We start from the raw sequence: 13,254 nt of genomic DNA on the forward strand, positions 1-13,254 counted from the left end.
AGAGCTTTATATGTATCGCAAATGCGCGAGTCAACGTTTATTTTTAAATATTGCCAGTGCGCGTCATATGTGCCGATGGGATGGACTTACGGTTAGTCACTTAGCCTTTTAAATATATATATAGATTTATTTGTTTATTTTTAGGAAAGAGGAAGAGAGAGAAACATCAATTGGTTGCCCACTGTATATGCCCTGACTGGAAATTCTAACCTGGCACCTTGCGACATTCCAACCAACTTAGTCACCCGGCAGGGCCCAGATGCCATGTCTTATATTTGGAAAACCCTGAGGATTACACACACACACACACACACACACACACACAAACATACACACAACACCTGTTAAAGCTTACTAAACTAAGTAAAGTTCAGAATGCAAAATCACCATACAAAAATCAATTGCATTTCTATACACTACTTTCCAAAGAGGAAATTAAAACAGTTCAAGCGCTTGCTTCAGCAGCATATATACTAAAATTGGAACAATACAAAGAAGATTTGCATGGACCCTATGCAAAGATGACATGCAAATCTGTGAAGTGTTCCATATTTTTTATTTTAAAGGAAAAAAAAACACAGTTCCATTTACAGTAACATAAAAAAGAGTATAATAGTTAAGAATAAACTTACCCAGGAAGGCAAAAGACTTTATTTATTTTTTTAATTAAATCTTTATTGTTCAGATTATTACAGTTGTTCCTCTTTTCCCCCCCACAGCTCCCTTCCACCCGGTTCCCACCCCACCCTCTGCCTTTACCCCCCTCCCCCACTGTCCTCATCCATAGTTGTATGATTTTTGTTCAGTCTCTTCCCCCACCCTCAGGTAGGGGAAGACTTTAAAATATCTTTAAAATAAGTTTTTAAAATATCTTTCACCACGTAGGGGAAGTTTCTGACATTATTTCTTCAAATAGGTTTTCAATATCTTGCTCTTTCTCTTCTTCTGGCATCCCCATACTTTGGATGTTGGTATGCTTAAAGTTGTCCCAGAGGCTCCTTACACTATCTTCGTATTTTTGGATTCTTTTTGCTTTTTGCTTTTCCCGTTGGGTGTTTTTTGCTTCTTCATATATCAGATCTTTGACTTGATTCTTGCAATCCTCTAGTCTGCTGTTGGAACTTTGTATAATATTTATTTCAGTCAGTGTATGCTTAATTTGTAGTTGGTCCTTTTTCATAACCTCGAGGGTCTCATTAGATTTCTTTTTTTTTTTTATTGCTTAAAGTATTACAAAGGGTATTACATATGTGTCCTTTTTTCCCCCCGCCCTTGACAATCCCCTGGCCTCCCCTATCCCCCAGTGTCTTATGTCCATTGGTTATGCTTATATGCATGCATACAATTCATTAGATTTCTTGAGGGTCTCACTAAATTTATCGGCGGTTTCACTAGACTTATTGAGGGTCTTATTAAATTTTTTGGTGGTTTCTAGAAAATTCTTGAAAAACCTTATAAGTGTGGTTTTGAACTCTACATCCAGTAGTTTGCTTTCCTCCATTTCTGTCATTTGTGACTTGTTTCTTTGTCTCTGCATTTTTTTATGCTTCCCTGTGTTGATAGAGTGGTTTTCTGTGCTAGTTGACCTATAGGGCCGAGTGACTCAGCCTCCCCAATTACCTGAGGTGGACACTCTTGGTGCTCCACCTTGTGGGCTTTGTGCACAGTCTTGTAGTTAAGTCTTGATTGTTGTAGGTATCACTGGGAGGAATTGACCTCCAGGCCAATTGGCTGTGAGAATCAGCTGTGTCTGCAGTGGGAGAACTTCTGTGCTGGAGACACCCTTCTGGGGCAAGACTTGCTTCAGTGGGGCTTTGGTGCTCACTGAGTCTGCCCCCTGAGTGTGTCCCTTATGGATCTGAGGAGTTGTAATCTGGATGGTCCCACTCTGACCACTGGGTACACTGGCTCTTGGATCTCTATGGAGGTGCTAATTTAGCCTCTGCCTGAGGCTACCCAGCAGGAGCTATGGAGAGATCTGCAGATTCCTCTTCTTTGTTTGGGGTTTGGAGGTACCCAGATGAGGCCCAACTGTGAAGCAGTGCAACCTGCTGTGGGGCCTTGGGCCTTCTTTTGGAAGTTCTGGGTTTCTCTGACCTAGCTGCAGTTTGTTAGGTAATTTTCAGATTGCAAAGGGCCAGGCCTTTCATATGCAAAAGCCTCTGTGCACGGCTTGGGTGGGGCAGGATCTCAGGGGATCAACAGGGTGGAGCAAGCAGCTATGGCTGCTCCTCAGTCCTACCCTAAGAGGCCCCATGTCTCAGTGTCCCGGTAATTGCTGCAAGCACCTCTTAGAGAAAGCCGCCCTCGAGTACCGACCGATGTCAGACAGTCCAGTTTCTTCCCATATGAGTCTGGGTCCCCAGAGACTCACGCTGAACTGGAGTTCAGAGATGTCGGGAGCTTGTGTCTCCCTCCCGATTGAAGAAGACAGCTGCCTCCTCAGTTGCCAGCCCTTTCCATGTGCGCCACCGTACCTCTGCACTTTTCTTCCGCACCTCCTCTGAGTCTCAGTGTGCTTTTCTCTTTCCTTCCAGTTGTAGAATTTCCACTCGGTCAGCCTTCCTGTGGTTCGGGATGATGTCCGTTTTGTCTTTTAGTTGTATTTTTGAAGGGGTTGTGTGAGACAGCAATTTCCGGTGTTTACCTATGCCATCTTGGTTTCTCTCTAGTTAGGTAATTTCAAGGCAGAAGACTTTAACTGAAAATTTACAAAGCATTGTTGAACAAAATTAAAGAAATAAATAAATGGAAAGATAGCCTGTGTTCATGGGTTAGAAAATTTAATGTTTTTAAAATATCAGTACCACCCAGGGCCATCTGTTGATTCAGTGCAATTCCTATCAAAATTCCAATGATGTATTTTTTAGGAATAGAAAAATCCATTCTAAAATTCATAAGGAATTTCAAGAGATCCCAAATAGCCAATACAATCTTGAAAAAGAAGAAATTTGGAGGACTCCCACTTCGAGTTTTTTTCTTTTTTTCCCATTTTTGCACAGGCTGTGACCTTTACTATAATGTTGAATATAAGTGGTGAAACTATGCATTTGCATTGTCCTTGATATTAGGTAAATTGTATTGTCTTTCACCATTAAATACAAAGCGAAAAAGAAATCTGGGAAATTCCCTGCCATGTCATTGCTTTAGGTCCCAAAGTCTATAGGCAATCTGTTTGCTTATGTTTATTTGATATGAAATTTCCAGGATTTTTAATTGTTCTTAGTGGAAGGATTGGTAGAAGTGTCTATTCCATCTTTGCCTGGAACTGGAATCACCTTAATTTTTAAAGTTTTTTTTCTATTTCTTTAGAATTCTTAATGAATTCAGAGGCATTTCCCACTCCCCTCCTTTTTAGCACTATAGATATTATTTCAATGCCTTCTGACTTGCATTGTTTCATACATGAAAGCTGCACTCATTCTTATTTTTGTACTCCTGTATATATCATGTATTTTTTTCTCTAGCCCCTTTTTATTCAATAATTTTCAGCAAGTTTATGTTATGCTTTACTTATTTAAGTTTATATTTCTTTTTTTTAAATATATTTTTATTGCTTTCAGAGAAGGAGAGAGAGAGAAACATCAATGCTGAGAGAGTATCATCGATCGGCTGCCTCCCGCACGGCCCCTACTGGGGATCGAGCCCACAACCCGAGCATGTGCCCTTGACTGGAATTGAACCCAGGACCCTCCAGTTCCCAGTCCAATGCTCTATCCACTAAGCCAAACCAGCTAGGGCGAGTTTATATTTCTTATGGTTTATTTAGTGTCTTGGAACTTTGACTTTATAATTTTTATCAAATTTGGAGAAATTTTGACCAGTACTCATAAAAATTTTTTTCATTATGAAATTTTTTACTTTGTGAATATCACATTATTATGTCTGGTTTTTGTTCTTTTCATATTATTTAATTTATTTTGATAGGCAATTAAGTGACTTGTAGATCAGCTTGGATTCTTTTGAAGATTGTTTTTAAACTCTATTAGGACTTGGCTTTAGTCCAGAGATAGTTAAGCCCTACAAAAATGGGTAATATTACCCTCTGGGATCTCTATTGAATGTCCCTGGTATTGGGCAATGTCTTTCTACTCTGCCTAGTGAAATCTGAGTATTTACCATGATGTATGAGCTCTGGGAATTATTCAGGTTATAGTACTCTGGTAGTTCTTTGACTAGCCTTATAGAATTTCACCCTGCACATGCACAACTTAGTATTCAGCAGTATACTAAAGGAGATCCATACACAGATTTCTAGAGTTATTTTTCTCTGTAACTTTCTTCACTTCAGTATTCTGCCCCATGATTTCCAGCTACCTCAGCCTCTCAATACTCTGATTGCTCTCTTTCAACTGGTTCTACTTCCTCTACCAAAGTTCTCATAAAGGGAAAGTGGTTATAGGACTTTTCTGTGTGTGTGTGTGTGTGTGTGTGTGTGTGTGTCTCTGTCTCTCTCATTTTTTATTTTGTTTATTGTTGTATGTGGGTGTTACCAGTTTTTCTCAGGGATCACAGTGCTGCACTAACTGTTGTCTGAATGGTTGTTTCATAAACATTATCCAGGTTTATAGTACTTTACTGTATTTCTATTAGTTTCTGTCAGGAGAACAAGTGTGGTATCTGTTATTCTAGCATGGCCAGATGAGAAAGACTCCATATCTCCTTTTTTAAATTGCTGTTATGTTTTTTAAAATAGAAAATCATTTGTAGGAAAGTATTTTTTCACCATAAAATTATCTTTAAACTTCTTTTTATAGCTTTACTGAAGCAGCAGTTGAGATTCCCAGTCCTCCTGAAACCCCAGCCAAACCTCTTGAACCTGAAAGCACCTTGCAACCCGTGCTTTCTCTCATCCCAAGAGAAAAGAAGGTCCCACGTCCCCCAAAGAAGAAATATCAGAAAGCAGGGCTGTATTCTGATGTTTACAAAACTACAGAGTAAGTAATAGTATCTATCAGCTGACATCCTTTAAAGATCTTTTATTCTTCCATGTTTGAAAAAACACTGACAGTCATAAAGCACAATACAAATGTAAAATACACAAATGTGAATCTCACCACAAACACTTAAATGTTCACTGTAATACCACCACACTATGTTGTTCGGGGCTAATATATCTTCTCTGATCTTTACCTGCTCTCTGTCTTTCCAGATGACATTTCTATAGTTTGGATTCTAATGGTGTTTGCGTTTTTTTGGTAATTAAAAATAATGGCATTGTGCATGTACCTAAAATAATCTTGATGATTATTCTACATTCATTCCTCATTGGTTGAATGTTTTCTATGTTCCAAGCACTTCGTAAAATATACCTTACTTTAAAAAACTTCATATTTCCTTGGGAAAATATAGAATGATAAACAGTCTAATTGAGAAGCTTTAAAGCCCCCAAAGGGATATCAACTAACTGTATCATTGAATAAGAAGTGTTTTATAGCCCTGGCCAGGTAGCTCAATTGGTTAGAGTGTCGTCCCGATATGCAGTTTGTGGGTCTGATCTCCATTCAGGGCACATACACGAATCACCCAATGAATACATAAATAAGTGGGACAACAAATCTCTCTCTCTCTCTCTCTCTCTCTCTCTCTCTCTCTCTCTCTCTCTTTTTCTCCCCCCCCCCCTTTTTTCCCCTTTCCTCTTGCTCTAAAGTCAATAAAATTTTTAAAAAATACAATATAGTTGAGTTGGGTTGGGTTATGGAGATTCAATAGTAGTTTCCAAGGTAGAGAAGGGCATTTCATTTAGAATAGAATGTGCAAAGACAACATTAGGTTGTAAAGATTTTTCATGTATTACAATAACTCAGAAGTTACGTTTCTAAAATTCAGTGGGTGTTGTGGAAAATAAGCATTGCTTCCCAGAATCCAAGCTGATCTACAAGTAACTTAACTGCCTACCAAAATGAATTGAATAATGAGAAACCACAAAACCATGGATTTTACTGACTATAAGGTATTTATTTATCCCATTAAGCTACAGGAAATTTTAAAATGATATATTTAGGAAAGGAAGTGAAAATGCAAGTTTGTATTTTAAGGTGATAATTCTGGCAACAGTAGAAAGTGAATTGAATGAGAGTTAATAATGGCAGAAACTCACTATCCATTGAAAGGTCACGAGGGTCTGAATTTAGATACGAAAGTCTGAAATTGAAAGATGAGAGTTTAGATTTTAGAGATACATTTAACTTGTGGTTTGAGTGATCAAAGTGTAAATCATAGCACTTTATTTTGCATTGAAAAGATTTTTCATTAACTTACCACTGAGGTGGATAGCACATAAACTCTATGAACTCTATTCCTTCTTCTTGGTCATGAAAATGTTTTATTAAGTTTAGTTTCAGCTTCCAATAATAGGAAATCTTCAAATAACCAAGACTTAAATGATAGACATTTATTTTCCTCTAATTTAAAAGAAGTTGTGAAGTACACAAGTCAAAGTTAATATGGTATCTTCATGGTGTCTTTATAGGAAACTACACTCCTTTTTTTCTGTTCTTCCATATCAGCACCAGGCTTTCATTCCTATGGTTACTTCTTCTCCTCTTATTTCAACATAGGTGCTAGAGTCCAGTCATAAGGTCTTCATAAGAGAGAGCAGAAAAAGAGAAAAGGGAATAAAAATCATGTACCTTTTTTGTAAGGAAACTCTCCTTTACATATGCTGAATATCCCCCCTCTCAAAATTCGTATACTGAATCCCTAATCCTCATTGTGTTGGTATTTGACAGTTAAGACCTTTGGGAAGTACTTAGGTCATTCAGGTGTCATTCTTTAAGCCACCTAGTCTATGGTGATCTGTTATAGCACAAAATGACTAAGGAAGGAAAATTCAAAACCTAATTTATAGCCATTGGCCAGAACATAGTCATGTAACCATACTTCAGCCACAAGAAAGGCTGGGAAATAATGGTCATTATTCTATACTAGAAGCCTGGTGCACGGATTCATGTACCAGTGGGGTCCCTCTGCCTGGCCTGTGGGGATCAGGCTGTAACCGACTCTCCAACATCCCCTGAGGGGTCCCAGATTTCGAAAGGGTGGTTCTCAGGTGACGCACCCTGGAATAGGGCTCCCTCCTCTCTTGTTGCGGGTGCATCACCCGAGAACTACAACTGCCAAGTCACTGGAGCTCAGCAGCTCCTGTGTTGAGCATCTGCCCCCTGGTGGTCAGTGTGTGTCTTAGCTACTGGTCGGACAGTCGCTTAGGTTTTTATATATACACTAGAGGCCTGGTGCACAAAAATTTGTGCACTCAGGGAGTGGGGTCCTCAGCCCGGCCTGTGCCCTTTCTCAGTCTGGGACCCCTCAGGGGATGACCACCTGCTGGCTTAGGCCCGCTCCCTGGGGGGATTGGGCCTAAGATGGCAATCAGACATCCCTCTGGCAGCCTGGCAGCCCTCGGGGGATGTCCACTTGCCAGCGGAGAGCAGGCCTGAACTGCAGTCGGACATCTTTAGCGCTGCTGAGGAGGCAGGAGAGGCTCCCACCACCACCGCTGTACTGGCAGCCATCGGCTTGGCTTGTGGCTGAGCAGAGCTCCTCCCATGTGACAGCGCCCTGACCACCAGAGGGCAGCTCCTGCATTGAGCGTCTGCCCCCTGGTGGTCAGTGTGTGTCATAGTGACCAGTCATTCCCAGTCCTTCTGCTGTTAGGGTCAGTTTGCATATTACCCTTTTACTATATAGGATAGAGGCATGGTGCATGGGTGGGGGCCGGCTGGTTTGCCCTGAAGGGTGTCCTGGATCAGGGTGGGGGTCCTGCTTGGGTGCCTGGCCAGCCTTCGATGAGGGGATGATGGCTATTTGCAGCTGGTCACACTCCCTTCAGGGTGGGGGTACCCACTGGGGTCCCTGGCCAGTCTGGGTGAGGGGCTGAGGGCCGTTTTCAGGCTGGCGGGTGTCTGAAGCTCCCAACCTCTCCTTTTTTTCTTTTTTTTTTAATTCTGGGATTTATTTACCTTCTATGGCTGTCACTGGAACTGAGAGCCGGCTTTAGCTCTGAGGCTCGGCTCCAGCTCTGAGACCTTGGCTGCTGAAAGCAGGTATCTGGGTTTGTTTGGCTTCTATAATTGAAACACTGTTGCAGCTCCAGCTCCGAGGCCCGGCTGGCTGAAAGCAGGTTTCTGGGGTTTGTTTAGCTTCTATAATTGCAACATTGTTTCTTAGAGTGCAGCTCAGAGGCCGGCAGGGTAGGGAACCTTGGCTTCCTCCATCACCGGGGCAACCAAGCCTCCTGTTTGCTTCAGCTGCCTGGCTGTCAGCCGCCATCTTGGTTGGCAGTTAATTTGCATATCACCCTGATTAGCCAATGGGAAGCATGTTGGAGGTATGGTTAATTACCATGTTTGTCTATTATTAGATAGGATAGTAATAAAATAGTAATATGTGAAAAAAATTAGCATTCTGTCACTACAGATGAGAACATGGTAATGTATTTTGGGAAGATCTAATACAGTTATCATTTTAAAGCAATATTTTTTCTGAATAGAGAGAACAAAAATATATCAAGTTTTTGCTAAAAAAAAAATAAGATTCAAGTTTTGGCTTCTGTTTTTTCTTATGTTCTTTTTCTGGATTAAACCCCTAAAAATGAGAGATGAATAATAAAATCAGACTGTCTATCCAAAGGTCGATATCATCAACTACATTAGTATATTTTTCTGCCTTTTTAAAAAAATTAAATATTTTATTTTTCAGTTGACAATCAACCAGTGAATACATAAATAAGTGTAACAACAAATCTCTCTTTAATATTAGTTTCAGGTATACAACCCAGTGATGAGACATTTATATAACCATGTAGTTGAAATTAGGATTCACTCTTGGTGGTGTACATTCTATAGGTTTTGATAAATATATGACATGAATTCACCACTGGAGTATCATATAGAATTGTTTTACTATCCTAAAAATCCTGTGCTCTGCCAATTTGTTTTTTGGTCCACAAAATGTTACAAGTAAATTGCAAGATTACTTTTTTTTCAATTAGAGTTTGCTTTCATTATTCTGTATTATTTTCAGAGATACAGCCCAGTAGTTAGTCTTGTACTTTACAGTGTGGTCCCCCAATATTTCAAGTATTCACCTGACCCCATGTAAAGTTATTACAATATTATTGACTATATTTCTTATGCTGTACTTTACATCCCCAGGACTATTTTGTGATTACCAGTTTGTATTTCTTAATCCCTTCACCTTTTTTACCCAGCCCTCCAAATCCCCTCCCCTCTGGCAACCATCAGTTTGCTTCAGTATCTATGAGTCTGTTTCTATTTTGTTTGTTTGTTTATTTTGTTCTTTAGATTCCACATATTAGCAAGGTTACTCTTGTATATATATATATATATAAAAGATCTTAAAAAAACTTTGAGGAGTGTCTCTGACTGGGTAGAGTTGCACCTGGTTTGGTGGTACTTGTCTCATATCAGCAGGGACAAAGGAACTCCTTGTTTATCCTAGCTTAGCTTTTGGTCTGTTCCTGTGCCTGGTTCATGTCCTGACACATAGGGCGAAAAGCTATGAGGGGAGACTGATTCCATCAAAAATGGATCAAGATGAAACATTATTGGTATGAAAGATGAATTAGATGAGGAAATAATAAAAATTAGAAGACCAGTTAGAAAGCAGGACACCTTTGAGGTTTTCCAGGATACAAGTAATGTCATGCACTAAAGTGATAGTAGTGACTGGATGTTGGAAAGCATGGACTCTTAAAATTTTTTGACAATAAGATTGAAAGGAATTAAAAGACTTATTCAATAGTAGGGAATAAAGGACAGAGCTAGAATCAATGACGATTCCAGTGTTAAAATTTGTTTTCTGTGTTAATGATGTCATTAGCTAAGCTACAGATAAAAGTGGTGCAGCCAATTTAAGAAAACCTCTATTAATGTGCACTTACGAAGGCACCAAAATAAAGTCTAGTAATACAGTCATCAAACTATCATAAGAAGTTAACCTGTGATTAGTTTTTTGTTTTGTTTTTTTTAACCACTGTAGTGGGGGTTTTCTTTGCCCGGGACACCAACTTTATTTTATTTTTATTTTTTTTAATATATATTTTATTGATTTTTTTACAGAGAGGAAGGGAGAGAGATAGAGAGTTAGAAACATCGATGAGAGAGAAACATTGATCAGCTGCCTCCTGCACATCTCCCACTGGGGATGTGCCCGCAACCCAGGTACATGCCCTTGACCGGAATCGAACCTGGGACCCTTCAGTCCACAGGCCGATGCTCTATCCACTGAGCCAAACCGGTCTCGGCGCGGGACACCAACTTGATTCCTGTATGGCAGGACTTGTGGCGCCTCAGGTGATAGGTGTCCCTGAAAGCTTTATTGCAGTAAGTGCACACCAATGAAGTTTTGGGTTTTTCTTTTTTAATTCCAATGGCATTCTTTAATGTTTCTGGTGCAGCCTGAGGTTTCTGAGTTACTGCTATTGGAAGTAATGGTTTCTGATCAGGGGGCTCCAAGCAGAGCTCAGGAGGAGCAGCAAGCTGTTTTGTGCCGCCTGCTGTTGGTGATGAGAGCCTTCATGGGTCTGGAACAGGAATGTGGTCCAGTTGGCTTCCATGGCTGTGGCGGCCGACCATCCTCTCCCCACTGCCCCCACTCAGCGAGCCTCCTTAGCTGGAGGAGGCGACAAAAAAGCCTGTGATTAGTTTTTTATGTCTACTATAATAAATTACTTAAATTTCTTAAAGCAACACAAACTTAACTTACAGTTCCTGGGGTCAGGAGTTTAATATGAGTCTCCAGGCTAACATCAAGGTGCTGGCACGTCTGCGTTCCTTCTGGAGGCTCTAGGGTACAATCCTTTTACTTGCCTTTCCAGTCTGAAGAGGCTACCCACATTTCTTGGTTTAGAGCTCTGTCTTGAGAACCAGCAATGACAGGTTGAGTCTTCACATTGTATCACTTCAACCTCAGTTCTATTTTTACATTTTTTTCCCACTGCCTCTTTCACATTCCTGTTCTACTGATTACATTGAGCCAATCAGATAATACAGAATAACCTCTCTATCTTAAAATCAACAGATTAGAAAATTTAATTTCACCTGCATATTCTCAGGTTGTATGGATTACGATGACATGGGAGAGGAAAGTGGATATTATTGTGCCTACTATACCCTTCTAGGTTATAGGATTTGGAATGGGGAAGTAGGGTTTTGACTTCTTATTTTATTTTTGTGTTTATTGCTTGAAGTTATATAAATGCTATATTACTTTTAGAATTACATTTTATTTACCTAAATGGAGTTTAAAAGAATATGAAATATCAGACATATATCAAATGAATTAGAGGATGAGCTTTAGACTTAGGATATATACTGAGTGGCCAGATTATTATGACCACCTGACGTTTGTAGGCAAATTAGCTATAATTTCACGCTGAAGTTGCTAGAGGGCCAGACTATTATAAATAGGGAAATAGGTTGTTTACCACGACAGTAGAAGTGATTTTTTTCCTGAAGATATGGGTAAACAATGCAATTTAACAGCCTTTGAATGTGGGATATATATATACACACACACATACACACACTGAGTGGCCAGATTATTATGACCACCCCATCAGTACTTCATTGGGCCACTTTTTGCCTTAAATACTGCGGCGATTCTTCTTGGCATTGACTCCACGAGATGTTGAAAGGTGATGCGAGGAATCTGACACCATCCCTGATGAATATCACTGTCCAGTTCTCTGAGATTTGATGGTTGTGGAACCAGCTGCCTGATGGCTCTTTTAACTTCATCTCACAAATACTCAATTGGATTGAGATCTGGTGATTGTGGGGACCACCTAAGCAAGAGTGTTCCTCATGTTCTTGAAACCACTCCTGCACAATACGTGCACCGTGACAAGGCACATTGTCTTGTTGGAAAAAGCCATCTCCATTGGGATACGCCATCAACATGATAGGATGAACTTGATCAGCAATGATACTTAGGTATGTTGTGCTATTCAAACGTTGTTCCACACGAATTAAAGGGCCCAAATCATGCCAGGAAAACATGCCCCAAACCATAACACTGCCCCCACCCGCTTGAAGAGTTGTACTCATGCATGTAGGGTGCATACTTTCATGCTGTTTCCGCCAAATTCTCACTCTGCCATCTGCATGATGCAACTGGAAACCTGATTCATCAGACCACATGACTTTTTTCCAATGCTCGACTGTCCAATCCTTGTGATCCTGTGTGAATTGGAGACATTTTATCTTGGTAACTGCAGACAGCAAAGGTGTTCGAACAGGGGCTTCCATATTCCATACGATGCAGTGTGCGGCTAATTTGCCTGTAAATGTCAGGTGGTCCTAATTATCTGGCCACTCAGTGTATATTATAGTGAAACAGCATAGTGTAGAAAAATTAACACTACTTAGACTGGAGCCCGTGGTTCTACTTTTAGTTCTGCCGCTGTCATAACATTTGGGGCAAATTACTTAGCTTCTCTGGGAGTCGTAAAAATGAAGCTTGATGTATAAAATGAATCTGTCGAACTATAGAGTTCATATGTTAAGATTATCCTACCTCTCAAATACTGTGACTTTTACGTTTTATAAAATAATGAACTCTCCTCATACATTTAATTTGATTTATAGGCTAGGTTTTTGAGTATTAAAACTTATAGAAAAAGGGATAACTTTAATTTTGATGCTTACAGAATATTATTTTATGGGAATCATATATAATATAGATGTACTTTATAATATATTATTTATATGTAATACATAGTTTTTGCACTTAGCTATCATTTCCTCAAAATGATGTGTATTGCTGTAAATAAAAACATGGTACCATCTTACATTTGAGATTTTTAAAATTTCAGAATACTTTTATATTAAATCTGTAGGAAATGGTAATGCACATGGTTACTGTCTGCTTCTTAAGAAACTGGCACAGCCCTAGCCGGTTTGACTCAGTGGATAGAGTGTCGGCCTGCGGACCAAAGAGTCATGGGTTCCATTCTGGTCAAGGGCACGTACCTTGGTTGCAGGCTCCTCCCCAGCCTGGGCCCTGGTCAGGGCTCATGCAGGATGCAACCAATCGATTTGTTTCCTTCACATTGATGTTTCTCTGATTTCCCTCTCTCTTCCACTCTCCCTGAAAATCAGTGGGGAAATATCCTTGGGTGAAGATTAACCAAAGAAAGAAGAAAGAAAGAAACTGACACAAAAAGATTAAGGAATTTACCTAAGTTTACAGAATTTTTCATTAAAATCAGTACTGGAATCTTGAGCACTT

General features: G+C 39.9%; 1 protein-coding gene and 2 non-coding genes across 3 annotated transcripts in view; all 3 read left to right on the plus strand.

Annotated features, from left to right (window-relative positions):
* Positions 1-13,254, plus strand: part of ASH1L (ASH1 like histone lysine methyltransferase) — a 120,854-nt gene that overhangs the window by 60,953 nt on the left and 46,647 nt on the right. Inside the window, 1 exon segment of the mRNA XM_059675176.1 lies at positions 4,758-4,937. Within this exon segment, the coding sequence (XP_059531159.1) occupies positions 4,758-4,937 (180 nt within the window).
* On the plus strand, positions 454-556 carry LOC132221499 (U6 spliceosomal RNA). The gene has a single exon (XR_009450028.1). It is a non-coding gene; the product is annotated as a U6 spliceosomal RNA (small nuclear RNA).
* Positions 9,378-9,510, plus strand: LOC132221449 (small nucleolar RNA SNORA48). The gene has a single exon (XR_009449996.1). It is a non-coding gene; the product is annotated as a small nucleolar RNA SNORA48 (small nucleolar RNA).

This window comes from Myotis daubentonii, chromosome 18 (genome assembly GCF_963259705.1).
Source record: "Myotis daubentonii chromosome 18, mMyoDau2.1, whole genome shotgun sequence".
NCBI lineage: Eukaryota > Metazoa > Chordata > Mammalia > Chiroptera > Vespertilionidae > Myotis > Myotis daubentonii.